This window comes from Medicago sativa, chromosome 7, assembly GCF_051527215.1.
Source record: "Medicago sativa cultivar Bolivia chromosome 7, Bolivia_mono, whole genome shotgun sequence".
Classification (NCBI taxonomy): Eukaryota; Viridiplantae; Streptophyta; class Magnoliopsida; order Fabales; family Fabaceae; genus Medicago; species Medicago sativa.
The window spans coordinates 82,373,819-82,395,328 of NC_140755.1; the positions used below are offsets into that span (position 1 = coordinate 82,373,819).

The following is a 21,510-nucleotide window of genomic DNA, read 5'->3' on the forward strand; positions in this document are numbered from 1 at the left end:
ATGGAAGTGCATAGATCAGCTGTAGACGACTGCTGGGCTTTGTTCAATGTTTGTACTTTGTCCTCGATTTTCCAGTTGATTAGTGTACAATGTATATAATTCAGCCTATTCTTTCTTATGTTTATGCTTTAAATGATAGAGAGACAAGTTTAATGTTATGCCGGTGTTTGTTTTAATGTTCCAGTAGAAGTGCAAGGTTGACCAGCCTACTTGTTTTTTGTATTTCTGGTAGTATAAGCTAGCATCACCATTGAAGAGACGTGCAATTATTCTGCTTCTGTTCCATGTGAGGCCATGTGTTCAATGTCTCATTTGTGATCCACTGTCACGAGTCTCATGACATGAAATGCATTTTTTTGAGGGATATATGCCACTATGCACCTAGTGTTAGGGCACTAGATTTTTTAACTGACCTGTAGAGCATGATTATAGAATTTAGATTCTTGGCGTGGAAATTGTTTGTCCTTCACAAAACATGGATTCTTCCGAGCAATTGGGTGCTTGTTTGAGGAATGAAATTGCTAGTGATCCTTAGATCACATTTTCTTGTATCCATATCATCACGTCCTGTTACTTTCTGTCTAGACTGCCTGATACATCTGTTCCACTGAATGCTATGCTGTGTGCATTTTCAACTTAAATTGATGGTTTATTAATTATTTTTACTAGATTTGATATACGTAAAACAGATGTACTTTAAGCCGTGATACCAGGGAACCAAGACAAGACTAAAAGGAAGTACCTAAAGTGTGTGAAATATCCTAAAAGGAAGCAAAACCATCGGATGAAGATCCGGGAAACTGTTGGGATGTGTTGTAATTTCTATCCAATAAAAACCATCAGAGTAAGTTTTTAGTATCCATTACCAAAAATTGTGTGTTGTATTTAATTGGGAACCCCTAGAAAGTTAGAAGATCTGGGAAGTTTCTACGATCCAGTATCAGTAGGCTATGTGTTATCTAGGCAAATTGCTTAGTTGACGACAATCCTTATGAAGATGATAAGTTATCACTTTATTACTTATGGTTTGGTGCACTTATCAAATTTGTTATCAGATGTCTTAAGCATTATGGTAAATGGGGAAAGGGTGGAAGGGGTGGATAAGTTACAGGGGAGGTTTTTAATTTCTTTAAGCATTTCGAAAGAGAAGTATGTGTATGTCAGTTACTAGTATTTCCACCCGTGCAACGCACGGGCGAACAAAACGATTTTATATGACGTTAACAAATTATTACTCTTAACATACCTTGAAAATAATAACGTTTACTACACTTGTTAAACAAATCGGATTATAATGTCATCATCAAAATAACGATGTCATCGTTTGACATATAGTTTAATTTAGTCTAAATCATTAACATAGTTCACAACTATTATTGATCAATATTCATTTTTTTTGTACACAACTATTATTGATCAATATATTGAATACAAAAGCTAATAACAATATAATTATACCTTCATTATAAATAGAAACATAAATTAAATACTGATATCCCCATGTTTGAGGAATATAAAACTTTGATGTTAAATCAAATCAAATACATATAGCCTCCCGTATTTGAATCATAGTATTTGTAGTTAATATAAAGAAATGAATGGAAAATATAAATGAATATAAATTTAGATTTTTTATAAATAAAATTAATTGTATATCTTATTTAAATATATCCAATATATTGAATACAAATGTTAATAACAATATGATTATACATTCATTATAAATAGAAACATAAATTAAATACTTATAGCCTCATGTTTGAGGAATATAGCACTTTGATCTTAAATCGAATACCTAAAGCATCCCGTGTTTGAATCATAGTGTTTGTAGTTAATATGAACCATACAACTTCATTCTTACACAAAGAGAGACCATGGTATAAAAATAAGAAACTTGTCTATTAAATGTTTGAAGAAACCCATGGTTAAAATCGTTGATCACTATCTATAACTTCAAAGACTTAAAATTTATTTCAATTATTATTTAATTTTGTTGATCAAGACACAGAGGATACTATAAAACTTGCTTGTCTAACATCAATTATTCAATTATTCTTTTATTTCAATTATTTTGATGAATATCCAATGCTCTCAAGTTAACAACTATTATTCATCCAAATACAGTTCCAAAAGAGATCAAATAATACAAAAATTATGGCCCTAACAAAAACAGACTTAAAACAAAAGTTTTGAATGATTCTAAGGTTGATAGTTACAGGATCTTAATACTTAAATCCTCCACCATTTGCTTTCCATTTACCCTTAGCTGCAAAGAAAGAAATTGTGAGAGAACACAACTGACAACAATATATGACAGAAAAGTCTATTCAAATCTTGTAAGTTGGGTATCATTATCAAATTGAAAGAAGCTACAAATAATAACAATCAAACATGGCTATGTATAATTTTCCCACCTTTATTTGCTGTCATTGAAATGGTAAAATAACATGTGAAGTAAAACAACTAAGTTGTAAATGATTGATGAGAAAAAATTTCTTCTAATATAATGTTTCTTAATTTTCAATTGTTTTCAATGGTGAAACTTAAGTGAGGAAATTCATATTACAAATTCAAAGCCTATGCTAGCAAATATTATCACAAATTCAAAAACAAAAAAGTATTACTAAAGAAAAAGCATACATACATAGAGAGGTGGGAAAAAAAAAGGGTCAAACTTTTAGGAAAAACTCAAATGCAAAGAGATCCAAGCGACTTGAATTATGAATGCTTATTTCAAAGGGTTTATTGTTTCATATCACAGCCAAGCTACATAAAAACTTTTCACACACCCATCAATCATCTAGCTATGTCCGAATTCTTACAGAATCGTTGTTAAATGAAGATCCTAATATAAGGGTGATAATGACATTGAGGTATTTGTCCCAATTTCATCATTCTCTATCCCTAAAAAAAAGAATCATTGTTGATAATTTTGATCCAAAAAGTCTTGACAATATGCAGATCAAAACCACTTGAACTGGTTAATGACAGTCCTAATAGTACTTAGTTTTACTGCCTTTGTATCACTTTGAATAAAAGAACAAAATAAAGAACATAAAAAAAGGATAACGTAACTGAAAATGTTTCACGTGTAAATATCTTCAAATATTTCAAGTCAAGTAATTTAAATTGTAAAATCAACTAAACATTAGTCCAGTAAAATACGCTGCATGCTGCAGTATAACAATCTATTAATATTGGTCATAAAAAGCACTTACCTTTTTTGTCCATTGTCCCAAATTTGTAAATTGGCCAAGCCGCATACAAATAAGAAGAAATAATCACAATTTAAGAACACTTGTTTATATACAAACTGAATCCAAATATTGAAAAAATCTAAAACAAAACTTAATCCAAATCAACCCAAAGCTACTAACCAACACTTAGTCTACAAAATTCCACATATAAATTACCAAGTAGCTTCTTATAAGAAAAGGTAAAAACAACCAATTCAAGAAAAACAAAGGCACGTGAAAATAGATAAATAGATACATACTTTTGGCTTTAGATTATGTCATTATGCTCTCCCAATCTGTTCCTCAACAATCCAATAGAAACCCTTTTCCACCTTTTACTGACGAAAATGAAAAGAGAAAATCATACATCTATATATATATTATGACTAAAAATGAACAGAAGCAGAGGAGTTTATGATATGTTGATTCCATATCCGACACATAATTAATGAGACCATTCGGCTCTCTAAATCGTTGATCCTTTTGCAAAATTGGTGTTCTTTCTTTGGAAGTAATTACTAATAATTACAATTTTTTGCTTTTATTCTTGAGTATAGTAGCAATACAAAATTGAACAAACAAATTAAAATGTTAGAAGCAAAATGGTTTTCACATCACCAAAATTGATTTCTTGCAAACATAAGGAAAAAAGAAAATCAGAACAGAATGTTATTAAGATTGATCCCGTTATCCATCGAATCTATTATGAAAATGTTAAAAGCAATCAATAGTCAAAGCTAGCTTCAAAGTAGTCTTTAAAACGGCAAAAAAGAAACTATCCTAAGATATCAAATTTCAATGTTGATGCCTCTAATTACTTGTTTTGTGTATCTAGAATTATAGTTATAAAGAGAAACCCAAAAAACCAGGAACAAATGAACTGAACAGAAATTCTTTTATTAATCAAAAGGTTAATTCTGAAATAAAATAAAAAATGAAAATTGAGACATGGAACACAACCTGTTGCAAATTGCAATTTCTCAATCTCCTGTGATCTTCTCGAGACATGAATCAACATCCAAGGTGTAGATAGTCTCGCATGTTCTTGTTCACTCATCTTAATATCTAGAAAACAAAAAAAAAACATCAATAACTAAATTCATAAAAGAATAATAAGACACATCACTAAAATGTCAAAAACATTCAAATTAAAACTTTTGAAAAACATATTTAATGAAAACAAAAGTGATAAGGAAATTATTCAAACAAATTTGAAGACAACGATAAATGATTAAGAAGCATCTTAATAACAAATTCCAGAAATCAAATTAAATCGAAAAAATAAATCATGTAAACATTTTTTCAAATATAGAATCGCAAAAATAGAATTGCAAAAACAGGAAACCAACAACCTATCATATCTAAAGCTAATATTAATGCTTAGAGAAGGGCAAAAACAGGAAACCAACAACCTCTCTTCTCTTCCTAACAATGCCAATATATTTTTTCTACCTATAGCCAAATAGCCCATAATTCAGGCTTGTATAAAAAAATATAACTAAGATGTGTCACTTTTATAACCCACTTCGAGAATTAATTTCCAGCAATAAAAGGGGAAAATATAGTATATCCAAATGGTTCAGACCATGACTGATAATCAAAATCAAAGCTACAAAGTGAAGAGAGGTAATAGTAACTTCAGATCTATCCATATCTCAAAAGCTACAACACCAGCTCACTGTGTTACCACAAAATAATAATAACAAACCATAAAATCACAAAAATCAAAGATTGTTAATGACACAAACATTATCAGCTCAGAACATGGGATGTGATATTGTTAATTTCGTTAGGCATATAAATACTCATCAGTTTCACATAACCGTTTCACATACTCATCAATTTGAAATAGGTTATAAATAAGTCTGTTTAAAATTCGTAAGGATTTAAACTTCGATAGATAATGGAGGATGGCTTGTATATTATTAAGATGTCCTCGTTCGTTCTTCTCATAAAATGGAAACAACTTGGGATTTTTCTCAAATGAATGAATTTAAAATTGCAAACAAATAGACAGCAACGTAAAAGATGTGTTTCTAATAAACAAAATGAAGATTATGTTAAGAAGAAGACAAATTACAAAAACTTACGTTCAATAAAGCACATCATCACAAAAATCAGTGCTAATTTTCAGCTGAATGATCTGGAATCTAATTCAGAAATTTTTTGTTGAATGTTTAGGATCATTCACAAAAAACACGCTAAACAAATAACAAATAACACGCTAAACATAAAAATCACAATGCAACATGATTGATGCAAGAGATATGATATATGATATGATCTTCAAGGTGCATATTGCATAGTCGTTAAATATTAATTCACACAAATAACATAAAATTCTAGTCAAATAAATAAACTATGTTCAAAATTGCATATCTTAAGGATCAAATAACACCAATAAAATCATATTTAGGCAGTGAGTCATTAGAACAAACCAAATTAGAACAATGCTAAATATCAATGATGAGATCCTTCATTATTTCTTCCTGAGTTGACCATATATATCATCCAATGTAGTATCTGCAAATAGATCATTGTATGAAAATAATTAAAACTCAATCTCATGGCAACCGGATACAAAACTATAAATAACGAACATGGAAAGAACAATAAAACGTAAGTTTAATTGGTTCAACAACAGTGAGGTTGAGATGCTGAATCTGACACACTCCAAATTAACTAAAGAAAATCATATTTTCTTCTTCAAAAAACTCAAAAGTTCAACAAAAACAAAATCAATATATTATAGAAGCCAAATTAAAAAAGCAACAATATATTTATTTCAAATCAAGCATGAATTTTCATGTTGATAGGAACAATTAGGAAACAAATGCAAACATTCCAAACACAATATTATAAAAGGATTATTTTGCTTTGTAACTTACACCGTAGAGTGCAGTATTTGTTAGAGGATCCATCTTTGAAAGAAGGTCCTAGAGTGAGATTGTAACACTTATCAGAATCAGGATCCGCCTTGAGTTCTTCTTCAGATTTGTGTGTCACTATGGAAGAAAAGTCCAAGAACTTGACACGGCCTGTTTGGATGATTTTTTATTAAACTCATTAGATTCAAAAATAAATGAACAGATAAAGATAAACCAAATCAACAAATTACATATTGTGTTTGGAATGAAATATTACATCAAAAAGTGGATGAAATAGCAATCTGAAAATTTAGATGGAGAGGAAGATCAACAACACAAATCCAAAACAAAATCAATATCAAAACTAACATTCTTTTTACTGTGACATTTTCTCAAACATTTGGTGAGTGCTAAATTTCACAATAAATAAATCAAATCAAATACAAAACTAAAACAAATTCAACACCATTTTCATAATTAGACCAACTTCAATCCACAAACTCAATATTCTAAAATATAAATCCGAAATAAAAAATAGAACAACTATGGAGTATAAGGGGTACCTTGAAAATATCCAAACTGATGAAGATATTGTAGTTTCCAAACTGTAACAACAACAAAGAGAGAGAGAGAGAGAGAGAGAGAGAGAGAGAGAGAGAGAGAGAGAGAGTAAGAGAAGATTTCAATAGCTTGAACATGAACAAAAATCAGGAATTCAAAGAGAAAAAAGAATTTAGAATTCTTACCTCTCTCGCCGTTAGCGTGCTTCTTCATCGTCGATATCATCAGAGAGTGGTTATACATTGATATTGGTGATTGTGAAACTGAAATGGTTTTTTTCTTCTTCGGATTTAGGGTTAATTCATGTTGTTGATTGAAAAAGATGTGAAGAAGAAACTGGAATGGCAGAAATGTGTGATTCTGAAAGTAGAAAAGGTGAGAGAGAGAGAGAGAGATGATTATGAATAATGGAGAAGGAAGATAAGAGAGAGTAAGGAGGCAAATGTGAGAGATTCAAAATTCAAATTCAAATTGAAAAGGGGGATTTAGTGTGTTGCAGAAGTTTGAAGAAGGGAATCATAGAAGAGAAAGTGTGTTTCTGTGTGTACAGTGAGAAAGGGACTGTGGTTTTTTCCAATTTCAGCGTGAGACAGAAGTCTTCCCTTTTTGTTGTTTACATTTATTGTTTCTCATAAAAAGATTGAAAAATGTTGGGTTAGAGTGTTGGGCTTAAGATTAGTGGGCCTCATTTTAAATTGGAAATTTGTTTTTTTCTAAATAATACACCTGAAAATGACATTTCTTAGAGGGAAATTAACACATTCAAATTTTTATGATCTAAAATGAATTTTGATGTTTTTTTTATTGTGTACATTTGAAATTGTTATGGTTTTGTGGTCCCTATTACTATAAGTGATGTTAAAATGAGTTTTACAAAATGTGATAAGGACTTGTAGGTGGCTTAGAATTGTTACACATAGGATTGAGTTTGAAAATTTTCCTATTTGTGTCTCCATGCTTGTATATTATTAAGATTAAGATTAAGATGTGTTCAACGCCTATTCATAGTATTTCAGAGTCAGAGGGAGTTTCCTTAACTCAAGTTTTCTTTGGAGGAAACTAAGCAAACAATTTAGAATTGTGATAGTTTCAAGATCCCAAGACCGGATAGTGTAAATTTCAATTTTTAAAAAGAATATCAGGAAGAGCTTAAAGAAGATTTTTGGAAGTTCTTTTAGGAATTCCATGATAACAGAAGTTTGGTGTGTGGGTTGAATAACACGTATGTAACTTGGATTTCGAATAAGATAAGTCCTCAATCTTTGCTGGATTTTAGACCTATTCCTTTGGTTGGTTGTATGTATGAGGTAATTTCAAAATGTTTGACAAACCATTTGCAAAATTATTATCAGGAAGTGTGTTTGTAACTCAATCACTTTTGTGAAGTAAGACACATTATCGATAGGGTACTGATTGCAAACAATGTTGTAGGTGAAGCTAAAAAGAAGAATCATGATTTATGATTCAATAATGGAAAAAATGAATTATTCTCTTAAATGAACGGATTGGATGTCTAAGTTTCCAAGGACAACCACGACATCGGTTCTTGTAAATGGTAGGACGACTAAATAATGCTATATGTGTCGTGGGGTTGAAGGGTTTAATTTATTATTTTTGGATGCAATTAGATTAGAAAAGTTTTATGGGTTTAAAGTGGGTAATGATGAAGTTTTTAAAGTTAGTCATCTTCAATTTGCAGATGATACGTTGATTATTGGTAGGAAAAGTTGGTGTAATATTTGCACCATTAAAGTTACCCTTTTACCTTTTGAGTTGTTATCTGGATTGAATGTAAACTTCCACAAAAGTCTGCTAGTTGGTGTTAATGTTGATGTTTCTTACTTAAATGAGGCAAAATTTGTGTTGAATTGCAAAATATATGTTTTACTTTTTAAATATTTGGGTTGTCAATTGGTGATAATACACGTATATTATCATTTTGGAATTTTGTTTTGGTCGAATCAAAGAAAGATTGTCCTTTTGAAAGTATTAAATTTTTTCTACGAGTCATTGTTTCATTCTATTTAAAGTTGTTTTGTTGGTACATCAATATAACAAAATAGATACACCAACATAACGAAATAAGATTTATAGATAACAAGTGGGTTTTTAGTACTAAAAACCCACTTGTTATCTAAAGAACCCACTAGTTATCTACTAATCCTTATTTCGTTATGTTGGTGTATGAGTGTATCTATACCGCATGTGGTATAGACCGCCATTGCCAGGGTTTTACTTCTTGCAAATATTAGGCCTCTGACACATGTCACATCCTTTTAACTGTTTTGAAGCGCATTGTACAATGAACCTGGCAAGGGTTTTGAGAGGGGTTCATCCCAATTGAAGCGGGAATATGTGAGTTTAAAATAGATGACCATTTTGACTTAGTAAGTGAAATGAGTTTGACAAAGATTTTGTTAGGGACTGTTCACTAGGGATGGGAATAGGCCAGGCCGGCCTACAGGGGTCTACGGCCTAGCCTACGACAGGTTAGGCCAGGCCAAACTTTTTTCTTAAATAGAGAAGGACTAGACTTTTTTAAAAGCTTATTTAACTTAAAAGGTCAAACCATAGACCATTCAAAAAGCCTCTTGGGCCTATTTATGTAAATTTAATAATATTATTTATTATTATATTATATTTTATACTTTAAATTAAAATAAAAATAAAAATTTGTTACCTTTATAGTGATCTAAGCTATACATTAATTTTTTGCATATTTAAATGTATTATCATAAACTAAAATTGAAATATGATACAATATATAGTCAAATTCCTTAAAAACTCACGTTGATTATCAAAAGCTAGTTTAATCTAACTGATATATTTGTTCGCTTGTCTATTTAAACTTCGATCACATTGCTTATTTAAAGATGTTCATATGAAATAGACTTTTAAACAGGCAGGCCGTATTAGGCTTTCAGAAGGTCAGACTCAGGCCTAAGAAGTAAGTCTGTAACAGGCCGCAGACCAGACTTAGGCCTTGCAAAGTCTAACTCGGCATAACTTATTCACATCCCAGTGCTCACAATCAGAATTTTATTTAAGGTGTATAGAGCATTGAACATGGATACCTCTCATAGTAAGAATTTGAATCTTAGTCCATTACAGTATTGATAGAATAAATCACCATTGGGTCTAGAAGTCCTAGCTCAACTGGCAAATGCCAAAATTGCAAGGCCAGACGTCGTGACCCGGGTTCGAACCCGGAACCTCACAGTTGTGTGTGAGTTTAATTTCAGTGGTTTACCACTTCATCTAAGAAAAAAAAAGAATAAATCACCATTGGTATAATATTGTAATTATGCTATTCACCATTAAAATAATAATTGAAATCAATTTATCAAAACACAAAATTAAAATATTTTTTTTTTTTTATCAAATCATAGTCATGGAACAAATCAAACATGAGAAGAGAAAACTTGTTCCTTCCTTCCATTTTTCTTTCATTTATTTTTCTCTTTGTTCCTTTAATTATTGTTGGGTTTTGGCCTAGTCCCCCCATCTCTGTATAGGGTTCAGGCCTCTCCTGACTTTTATTGCTTACTTGTGCCTTTATCAAAAAATAAATAAATAAAATTCTTTCATTTATTTTTCTATTTCTTTCTTTAATTAATTTTCTTTCCTTCCAATTTCCTTGTTGAAAGCAAACACACGGTAAAATTGAGATTAAAAACAACTTATTAGTACCCTGTGACACCGAAACCTAGCAGCGGAGAGAGAAAAAATGGGTGAAGAGAAAGGGAAATCGGAAAACGAAAACCTAGCGTTGGAGACTGAGAGAGAAGAAATGGTTGAAGAGAAAGTGAAATTGGAAAACCCAGGGTTAGAGGCTAAGATAGAAGAAGAATTGGGTGAAGAGAAAAGGAAAGGGAAATCGGAAGAAATATCGTCAGAGGGTGAGATAGAAGAAAAGGTTGAAAAGAAAGGGAAATTGGGAAACCTAGGGTTAGAAGCTGAGGTAGAAGAAGAGAAAGGGAAATTGAAAGAAGGTACATGCTCAAAATGTCACGTAAAATTCCAGATTATATGTGAAGCTACATGCTCTCATTGGTTTTGTGCAACTTGTACAATCGCTGATTGGGAACAACAATCTACCGACATTGAACCTTGTAAATGTCCACACTGTCATCGACCCGTTACCCTTTTGGTTCCTACTGAAAAAAACTACAACTGCGACGATGATGGCAACAAGTATTTTCACGACCCTGAAGTTCTGATTGGAATTCAGACTTATAACACTATTTTTGGTGATCAATCTAAAGCTCCCATTACTCAGAGACTCTTTGATCTTCCTTTTCTCGTGCGGAGGCTTTTCAAGGATTTCATTCAGCCCGATACATCTCTTCCTTTTCTTTTCAGAGCTCGTGTCTTCATTACTATGATACTGATTGTTATATACATCTTCAGCCCCATTGACATCATCCCAGAAGGTTATATTTTTCCATTTTTGTCCAACTTGTGAAATTGTTTTGGTGAATTTATGTTTGAATTTTGTTCCTTTTTCTGCAGGAATATTCGGAAAAGTTGGTCTCTTGGATGATCTCCTAATTACATTAATCTTCTTCCTACATGTTGCTGCCCTTTATAGATCAATACTTTGCCTCCGTCACGGGCGTAATTTTCGTTTTTAGGTAAAGTGGTTAAATGATTTGTTACATCTACTTACATAGTTCCTTCAAAAAAAAAAAATCTACTTACATAGTTCGCAGATGTTGTTGGTTATATATGCCACATTTATTCATTTAGAGCATAAGGCTAAAGTTTTGTAAATTCAGGATTGTGTAAATTACCAAATTTTTGCTTCAATGCATATTGGGTTATGGATGTTGGAATTTTGTTACACGATTAGAAAATTATAACAACAGAGGGTGACTTGTTATGGTCTGATGATATGATCTCCAACTTTCACCTTTAAGCAGTGACGGATCCAGGAATTTTGGAAAGTGGGGGCACCACATATATATAAATTTTTGTAAGCATAAATATAAGTAATTAAACATTGAATGATTTTTTCTCATTCTCAATACCAACAAAAATATCTCTCTCTATATAAGTAACTAAACAATTGTTTAAACATGATGTTGTGTCAAAGTGTGTGTTTTTGTGTGGGTCAAGAGAAAAGTGTTGTGTGGTTTGTGTGGACCATTTAGTCAACATTTCAACTATTACTATATACTAGACCATCGGCCCGTGCGTAAAAAAAAAAAAACAATTGTAATAATATTAACATGCTTAATCATAAATTATGAAATACCCATGCAATGATTCGGTCACACATGGTATTGTACCAAAATTTACATATCATGCAATATATTGTCTTTGTAAAGATTACAATATTTACCAAAAAAAAAAATAAATTAGAACATATTTTATAATGCTATAAAACCATAATATTTTATCAAGTGTTCTTTTTTATGAAGAAAATATCAAGTGCCCTTAATGAAATAAATTCATATAGAGACAATTAAGGCATATGAGAACTTTGAAATTACTTTGTTTTTCTTCTGAGAAGTAGTGAATTCCACTTTATATTATTAGGTTGGGCTTAATTGGACATTTGGTCCTCTAAATAATTACGCGTTTACATTTTGGTCCTATAAATTGTAAAACTCACATTTTGGTCCTCTTGGTTTTGCTCCGTCAGTCAAAAAGGTCCTGACTGTTAATTTTAACCCCCAAATGTCTATTGTGGACCAACTTTAATAGTGGTTCGTCATATATCCTATTAATTATTCTAATTTAAACCGTTTGATTTTTTTTAAAAGGAGAGCCATTGAATTACGCATGTGTATTTTATCTTACGGTGAGTCAACAACAAGTAATTAATTCTCCCTTTCTTCATCTTCTTCCTCATTATTCTTCATCATCTTCATACCATTTTCACTAACATTCATAAAAAAAAAATTCCAGAAAAATATAAAACCCCATAATTTCTTCTTCTCTTTACAAAACATACTCCTCCTCGTGATTCTTCCTTCAAAACACAACCTGCGTAAAGGAAATAGAGGAAAAAAAAGAAGAAGAGGAAACTATGTGTTAGGATATCCAGATCTTTAAAAAACAGGTCCTCAAAACAGTGAAAGAAAAAAGAAAAGAAAAAAAAAAAGAGGAAATTGTGGGTCGTAAAAACCCAGCCCATTCTTTCTCTAATTTTTCCCCTATTCTTATCTTTTTTTTCCCAATTCTTTCTTCCTCTCACCTCCTCAAAATCTAGATCCAATTTTTTCTCAATTCTCTCACAACAGTAAAACTAGTGTTAACATCCTTTGATTGGAATGAAATTGAACGAAATGAGTTGTTGTTGTAGTGATGAATCGATGGCTATAGTGATGGTTACAGTGACGAAATGAGTTGCCGTTGTTGTAGTGATGAATCAAATTGTGCATTACTCCTGGATATGAATGTTGTCTGTATGTTGTTGTTTTTTTTTTTGCTGGAATTTTTTGATTTTGTTGAAGTTTTTTTTATTTTGTTGGAGTGTAGTGATGAGATGATAGTGGTGAATTTTTCTTGAAGATTGTTGTAATTTTTGTGTTATGTTGTGTTTCTTTGGATTTGTATGTTGGAAGAAAAAAACAATTCTGGAAAAATTGTTTATTGATTGAGGAAGAAGAAGAGAGAAGATGATGAAAAATGAAAAAATTAGGTGATGACAGTTCCCTGTAGGTATAATGGACATGCAATCAAACGGTTAAAATTATATCAAAAATTTTAGTCATTAAAAAACTAACGGATGGGACCATTTTGACTGACGGATCAAAACCAAGGGGACCAAAATGTGAGTTTTACAATTTATGGGACCAAAATGTAAACGCATAATTATCTAGGGGACCAAATGTCCAATTAAGCCATTAGGTTGTGATCTAGGAGAAAGTTACTTTCTGCCCTTCAATTCCACTTTATATTATTAGGTTGTGATCTAGGAGAAAGCTACTTTCTGATACCGAACAAAATACATGCACTCTAACATAAGAAAATGGAAGAATATAATCATTGAGTAAGAATAAATTAGTCTTTTGAGAGGGCTCTTTTTTTGTTGGTATCTGAGTTTCGAACTCGGACCTTGCATATTTTTTGCATTATCTTTATCAATTGGGCTAAGCTCACAGAGACATTTTTGAGAGGGCTCTTTTGCACGCCACCATGTATTGACATAAAATATATTATTGTATTAATTTTAAAAAATGATCCCACTAAAAATAACTACACCATATTTTACTAATAATTTGTTTATGAAATTCTTTTTCCAATCACAATCAATGACCATTACCATTTTTTTTTTTTTTTACTTTTATGCTATTGTCTCCAAATTGAAGCATACACCTAAGAAAGTACTCCAAAAATTATTACAAAACCAAGGAAAGTTTAACATGTAACTGTCTTTAAGCAATTTTGCACTATCGTTAAAGGCTGCAATGAAACCTCAAGTTGTACACGCAGGAAAGTCTATTCACAATTTTAAAATTTGAAAACAGCATTAATGAGGTATGATAGTTTGTTTAACACACCTAGGTTGAATGCTTGGGAGGGAAAACACCAAAGCTATTAAGGTTAAGCATTTGCTTGACCTAATAAGCTTTTAGAATAAGTATGATACTACCGATTGATATTTACACAAATGTACATAATACCATACATAAACATATAGTTCCTTAAAAAAACATAACATATAGTGCACACTAACTATACAACTTCTATAAGAGAAGACCTATTCATATATTTAGAGTAGTTAGCAACACTAAATTTATCCTTTACGAACTCCACAATCCAAAGAGTATAAAAAATAATTGTTTCATTTGTAAAATATTGTAGAATAGCCCTGCTTCATTTGATCAGTGGAACCAAAAGAAAAGTTTTAAGGCCATTAAAAAAGCGACGAGTCATAATTAGACAGCAAGCCAAAAGATTGAAGAAAGGAGGAAATCAATTGCATTGTAGCATGCACAAGCTAAAAAAATTCTCAAAATTTAGTGCATGCACAAGCCTACAGACTTGTGCACATGCATCCGTCCCTACCTTTAAGCTACCTAGAAACATTTCGCCTTTTGCTAAAATTACGTTACATATATTTTGTCTTGTTTATATTCATATGTCTTACCCTTCAAAGGTTCGTCTTCAAGTCCCTAACTTTCAATTTAATTCCTCTCTTGAGACCTTACAAGTAGGACTATAATCATATCATATGTAAAAAAACATACATCTCAGCGATAGCTTTTGGATGTGTTTTGTAAGTACATCCAAAATTAAAGTAAAAAGATAAGTACTTAGGGTTGAACCTTTGTGCAATTTTATTGTTATGGGAAAATCGTTGGCCTCCACCCTGTGTTCTCACACTAGTTGTGACCCTATCATACTTACCCTTGAAAGCTCAAATATAGCCAATCCTAAATCCTTTCTTCTAGGTTTTCTACAAGATCTCTCGGACACTTTAAGTGGAAGTAGGGTTGGCAATGAACCGAATCAACTCGAAAATAGTTCGAGACTCGATTCGGTAATTAATTCGTTGAACTTGGTTCATGAACCAAATGAGCCGAACTTGAGATAAAAATAAAGTTCGTTAAATAAATGAGTTGAACCTAAACTATGCATAACTCGACTTGTTAGATTCATGAACCAGCTCGATATATATATATATATATATAATTGAACTAAAAGAGTTCCTCATGATATATACTATTTATCCATACCACATTTGCATGCGTGAATTCACAAAAATAAAAAGAAAAAAATGTGATAGTAGCTATCAAAGAAAAAAAATCTAGCAGTGAACATACTTAACACATTAGTCCCACATCGGCTATTTTGTTGAACAACAGAGAGCAAGATGGCTATAAAAGAGCAGCTAGAAACCGTGTCTAACATGTTGTGGGAATTGATCAATAGTGTATTGATTAGTTCATAGTGCTACATTTATTTAAATGGTCTTGAAACCGTTTGAATTTTTTTTGGTTCATTTGAGTTTTTCTTCATCTCTTTTCTTTTACAGTATTTGATTTGAGCTAATGAGTTAAACCGAGTTTTTCTCGAGTTTAAATCGAGTTTGAGCTAGAATAAAAAGTTTGTGAAGAACTCGAGTTGAGTTTTGAGCTGTTTTAATTACTAATTACTTGCATGGTTGATCATCAAAACATAAAACCAAATTGGATATCAATAATTTGAGTTTTTTTTTCTTAGTAGTCATTCAATCATTTTTTTTCGTAACTTCATTGTATGAGTCATAGGCTCAAAGTAAAAACATGATAAGAAATACCTACCCTAAACTAAAATTTACTCACATGGTTTGACTCAATCATTTTATGGATTTGTTCCATGTCACTTCATATTTATTTTCATCTGTTTTCTTGAATAAACATGGTTAAGTCTGAATCTCTTACTAGTCAAATCGCCATTGAAGTAGTTAAGCATGCCATTTTTTCTGTTTTATAAAGTTAAAAGCTGTTTCATAACTTCATAAATCCGTTAATAGTTTACCAATATTTTTGTTTTCTACTGTTTGATTCGTTTCCTCTCTTTCTGGGTAATTGAAGGCTCAATGTTAGATAACAAGTATATGTGACCGATAGAATTTAACAATAGAGTAAACTATAATTAACCTGATAAAATCATGACAATCTGCTATGAGTGAAAGACATGGAATCTCATTTAGCTTTCTAAAATGTTCCAGCCATCTATCTATATATTCCTATTGACAGAACTTCATAAACATTATAAAAATTGTCAAGGGAGAGTTGATCGTGATAATCCTTCGAAGGAGATTTCACAAGATGCAAATCAATAATAACAAAATTTGCATTGTATTTGGGTGATGTTTTCCTCACATGTGCAAAAGATGAACTACACTTGATAAATATTAATACACGACATAAAAATAAAAAAGTGAATCATCATCATATCCAATATAAATCAGACAAGTACAATGGCGTATGTATTTCTCTAAAATCTATTACCATACCAATAACTTTAGCGAAAGCTCCCACGGATACATATAACAAATAAAGTTCTACATAATACAGCTCCTACATTTACTACTTGAGCTTCATTTGGGATTAAATAATTGGAATCGTGTTGCAACTCCAATAAATACTACCCAAGCTTTTTCACCACGCTGTCGTTTCTTTGATATAAAATGGTGAAAAGAAGAAAAAATTGTTCATAACGGGAAAATTGTCTAACTGCCTAAGTACAACATTTCATTTTATATTTTCCTATTTTGGTTGACGAAAAATTGATGCATATCTTGTTAAGGATCTTTGAAGAAAACTTTTAGCGGAGAGAACTGGGGAGGATACAGAAGTTCAACCAGAAAAATATAGAAACCACAGCCATTTGATGAAACATGCAATGGTTAAGGGAAGAAGATTTCTTGGTAGTATCACCTTCAACTTCAAGCGCACTAAACCTGAAGTTCCCACAAATTGGTTTTGAAATGAAAAGCCCATATTACAAACTCGATCTTTTTAAGGACCAGTGGAGGACTTCAGACCTTCAACCAGTCACGAAAGTAAGATTGCATCTTTTCTCGATTAGCAGCATTCCCAACGTTCACAGTAGGAATTATCTTGTCAGGCCTCAAAAACTGTTGGAAGATAAAGATGAATTCGCTAACAAAATAAAGCAAATATACAAATACCATAAAAAAAAATTATCAAATGTGCATCAAAAAGTAATCATAATATTCAGTTATGGACCTGGACAAAATCTCGCAGTTCTGTAAAGCTGGAGTGCTCACTGTAGGGAACCCCTAGAAGAAGGGAGAAAAGGGACTCGTAAGCAATATTAGTAGTTTGCAAGCTAGATAAATACGTACTGAATGGCCAGCAGAGAGTAAACAACAGATAAGCCTTTTTTCAGTCAGAAACGTGACCTACCAAGCATTTCAGTAATTGTGCATTGTCAATATATAACTAAAGCACTAAACCTAAGTTCAAATTTTATATCAAGTGTGGCAGTTGAACTGCAGCTAATCTTACCATATGTTGTGATATTTCCATTGGAAACAGGTTTAATTAGTTCCAGATCATTGCCTATCTTCTCACTGAAAGTCCAACCTGATAATACGAAATATATAGCACAGAAATTATAACTACTCTATCAGCACAAATAGCTTCTCTGTAGACATCTTGAAAATATTCAAAAAGTAAATTTCATTAAAAGTACTGGTAAAATACCTGTCGGACGAAATGCTAATACTGATGTGAATTGTTCCTTGTAAGTCTTCAAATATTCCTTCAAATTCTAATGAAGAAAAACATAGATTGTGGTTAATGAGATAACAGAATAGAAGTAGTATACGAAAAAGAGAGACTTTTGAGAGTAAAATGTATTGGCACAAAATTTAACCTCAATTCTCAGAGATGACATGGGCAGAACATGGAGAAGTGTGTCCTTTCCATTTGTGCAGAGTCTATCTGAATAGTCAGGGCAATCATAAGCTAGCAGTATCCTTCTTCTTGAAGCATTCACATAGATTTTTACCTGAATCAGAGAAGTGCCATGGATATTAGTGAATGAATCAAAACAGTCTAGGAGAAGACAACCTAAAAACTGAAAGCCGCTTTTGATATAATTTGGGGAAAAAACAATATACAGCCCATGAAGAGGCCCAGTAACTGTTAACACATAAATGCGGTGGGTTTGGTCCCCTCGGATTAGTCGGTTCTTGGATCGGATACCGAGTTTTCAAAAAAAAAAAAAACTGTTAACACAGAAATCTGCTAGAGGAAAAAATCGCACATACCCCAAGTGCCTTAGAAATTGCAAGATATACACATTCTTTACCAATACTGTATGCTCCAACGACCACTAAGGTTCTGGGATACTTTTTGAGGTGATTCTTTGTAATTTTGACAACATAGTTGAGTACATCTTCCTTAAAAGGAAACCTGAAGCAGAAAATTGTAACTAAGAACCATCAATTTATGTTAAAAGAACCGATGATCATATTTATTGTAACCAGATGACAAATGATCAATGTCTTACTTGTATTTTGGGTTGCAATATGTAGTATCCAAATAAAGTACATTCACACGTTTATTTACAAAAAGATGATAGTCCTGCATTAGTTTACAAGCTCTAAAGTCCCCCGTATGCAAATAACATTGTCCATTTGGGAGCTCAAAGTAAATCAAAGCTGCACCAGGGCAATGATTAGCATCTATCAAAGTCACTTTGATACCATCAATCACATATTCGGTGTCAAATTCCAAAGGACAGATGTACCTGTACAGGCAAATATTATAAAAAGCTAATCATTTCATTGAAATGCAAAAGGCAAAACCACAATGAAGTGCACTTTGATTTTTCTGTTCATGTAAGTGAGTAATCAAGACAGAATGCATAAAAGATAGAAGCTTTTATGAGTTCTTACGAAGGATTTACATAGAGACACATTTGAACTAGTCGTCCCGTAAGAGGAGAGCAATAAATAGGCCCATGTGACCATTTCTTGCTAAGACCACCATAGTGATCGGCATGGAAATGACTAAGAAAGTACGCTGAGCACTCCTCAACACATCCATAACGAAAAGCATCAACCGTGAAGTTTGTTCCTGCATTGACAAATAGACTAAACTTAGAAACTCAAAAAACTACACAGTTCTTTCTTATCATAACAAACCAGAAAAAAAAAATCAACATATAAATATTGACAATCTAAATTTTCAACTCAATTTGTTTCAACGCTCTTTGTATTTGGACTTTCAGCATTCACACACGTCTAATCCAAAATCAACCACTCAAGATTAAACTTTGTTTTAAGGTATACGGCATCAACCCTTTAGGGTGATGCCGCATCTGAGGGTCCTACATGTGTCAGTGTCGACACTTGTTGTACTAGACTAACACGTGCGGTGCAGTTACATCCAATCACTTCTATTTTCGAATAGTTTTTTTAGCAATGTCTATCTATTAGTGTCGGATATTTGTGTAATTGTGTCTCTGTCAGTTCTTTATGATCAAATGATAAAATAAAAGTCTTTTCAAACACATTGATATTCCCTTTGTGATTAATTCCTAAATTTCTGGTATTACAACCAGAAAAAAAATGCATTGAAACAGCTTTTAACCTAAAAAGTAACTAAATTGTATCAATAAAAAGAGAAATTTCATTTCACCTGGCATTTTCTTATAAAAGGGACAAGAACGAGTAACCCTATTTTCTCCATGAAAACTCTTTCTCTTCCCAGAAGATTTTGAATTCTCAACAACTTTCCCTTTATCGCGTAAAATCGAACCCCAATTTCCACGTTTCACACTCTTCTTCTCAGATGAAGTACTTCCCTCACCTACTTCATCACAGTAACCACCTTGATTTGAGGATTCAACTTCAACATTTCTTTTAAATCCCCAAATCTGAAACAAATTCGCCTGCTTCAGTTTCTTCCCCAAAGATAACGAATCTCGTTCTGGCGTTAACAGAGAGGAGTAATCGGATCCAGAGCGGTAGAAATCGGCGGCGAAGCTGCTTTTCTCCGATTCCTTTGGCAAAGGGGATTCGACTGGGAGTTGTTGTGAGGGGAAACCTTCGTCGTCGAGTGGAATGGCATCGAACGAAGCGTCATCGTCGTTGACGTTGTAAGAGTCACCGTCGTCGTGATGTAAGGTTCCGGCTTCTAACGCCGGTGAAAATGAGGCGGCGGTGGGAAACGACATCGTTTTGGTACCGGCGCGAAATGCATTGAAAATTGAAATGCGATTTGGTTTTTTAAATGAACCAGCGGGAAGGAAGATTAACGATTTGTTTTTGGATATTTCTTCTATTTCCTTTTTTTATACTAGTTTTTCAACTACAATACTTTTTTTTTTTTTGGGTACAAATTTTTCTACTTTTTAGTGTCTGAATTATGAAATATAATATAAAGTGATCCATCAAATTTGTTATTCAGTTACTTTTAAAATAGAAAGAAAATAATTGTTCAATACTAACTTTATAGAATAAAAAATAAATTAGAGATTACTATTTACTACGTTTTTTTTTTTAAGAGGCTAAAATGAATTATATTACCACATCAAAAAAACCTTCCTAGCACAAGATGTGCTAAGGAAGAAACACCAAAGTAACAAACAGTATCCAATCAATATTTACAAGGCACGAAGCCAAACACCAAAAAGCAAACAACAAGAAACTATTAGCCAATGCCTAGAACATTAAACGGACTACTCCACCAACCATGGTAATTGAGTGAAAGATTGACAAGTTTCACCTTCAACCACACGTAGGTTAGAGACTTAATTTTGTCCACCACTTGTTGAATAGAACATTGTTTTTCATTGAAAACTCGATTGTTTCTTTCTTTCAAAATTTCCCACACTGTTGCAAACCAAATAACCTGTAAGATAGACCGCCTTGACTTGGCAGCACCACCAATAAAGCTGAACTGATAAAAATGACTTGAAGCATCACCAGGCAACACAAAAGATACTCCAAGCCACCTAAGAATAAAATTCCAAACGGAACCAAAAAGATTACAATTCAAAAATAAGTGAGAAGATGTTTCCACCTCCCCACAACCTCCAATACACAACTGAGAGTCGATATCAATCACATGTCGACGATGAAGGTTGTCCATAGTAGGGAGCCTGTCACGGAACAAACGCCAAGCAAAAAGCACCACTTTCAGGGGAACATCCTTATGCCACAGAGAGGACACCGGCACCATCGAATCAATAGAAGCATTAACATTAATACAATTATAAGCACTACGATCGCCTAATACAATTACAGTGAACTGTGTATACGGAAGATGTTTTCAGACGCAACAACCTCCTATCAACCAGCAAAGTGACATTATGAAGTAAAAGCCTAAGATCGCCTAACATCTCCTCCTCCCACGCGAATAACCTAC

General features: G+C 32.4%; 3 protein-coding genes and 1 long non-coding RNA gene across 4 annotated transcripts; 1 reads left to right on the forward strand and 3 right to left on the reverse strand.

The window, feature by feature from the left end:
- Window positions 1–2,086: 2,086 nt before the first annotated feature.
- Window positions 2,087–7,242, reverse strand: LOC146909254 (uncharacterized). Its single transcript, XR_015020029.1, has 7 exons — window positions 6,850–7,242; window positions 6,667–6,708; window positions 6,125–6,274; window positions 5,675–5,759; window positions 4,197–4,301; window positions 3,497–3,574; window positions 2,087–2,266 (listed from the first exon to the last, which is right to left on the reverse strand). It is a non-coding gene; the product is annotated as an uncharacterized LOC146909254 (long non-coding RNA).
- Window positions 7,243–10,175: 2,933 nt separating this feature from the next.
- LOC146909255 (uncharacterized) lies at window positions 10,176–11,489 on the forward strand. The gene is made up of 2 exons (XM_085728094.1): window positions 10,176–11,097; window positions 11,177–11,489. The coding sequence occupies exons 1-2, from the start codon at window positions 10,392–10,394 to the stop codon at window positions 11,296–11,298; spliced, it is 828 nt and encodes a 275-aa protein (XP_085584220.1). The 5' UTR covers window positions 10,176–10,391; the 3' UTR covers window positions 11,299–11,489.
- Window positions 11,490–16,536: 5,047 nt separating this feature from the next.
- On the reverse strand, window positions 16,537–20,517 carry SNM1 (DNA repair metallo-beta-lactamase family protein). Its single transcript, XM_085728095.1, has 9 exons — window positions 19,780–20,517; window positions 19,035–19,215; window positions 18,647–18,886; window positions 18,405–18,549; window positions 18,008–18,142; window positions 17,836–17,902; window positions 17,638–17,715; window positions 17,356–17,408; window positions 16,537–17,243 (listed from the first exon to the last, which is right to left on the reverse strand). Exons 1-9 carry the CDS (start codon window positions 20,315–20,317, stop codon window positions 17,145–17,147), a joined length of 1,536 nt encoding a protein of 511 aa, XP_085584221.1. The 5' UTR covers window positions 20,318–20,517; the 3' UTR covers window positions 16,537–17,144.
- Window positions 20,518–20,793: 276 nt separating this feature from the next.
- Window positions 20,794–21,324, reverse strand: LOC146909257 (uncharacterized). Its single transcript, XM_085729338.1, has one exon. The coding sequence runs from the start codon at window positions 21,322–21,324 to the stop codon at window positions 20,794–20,796; it is 531 nt and encodes a 176-aa protein (XP_085585464.1).
- Between the last annotated feature and the right edge of the window lie 186 nt (window positions 21,325–21,510).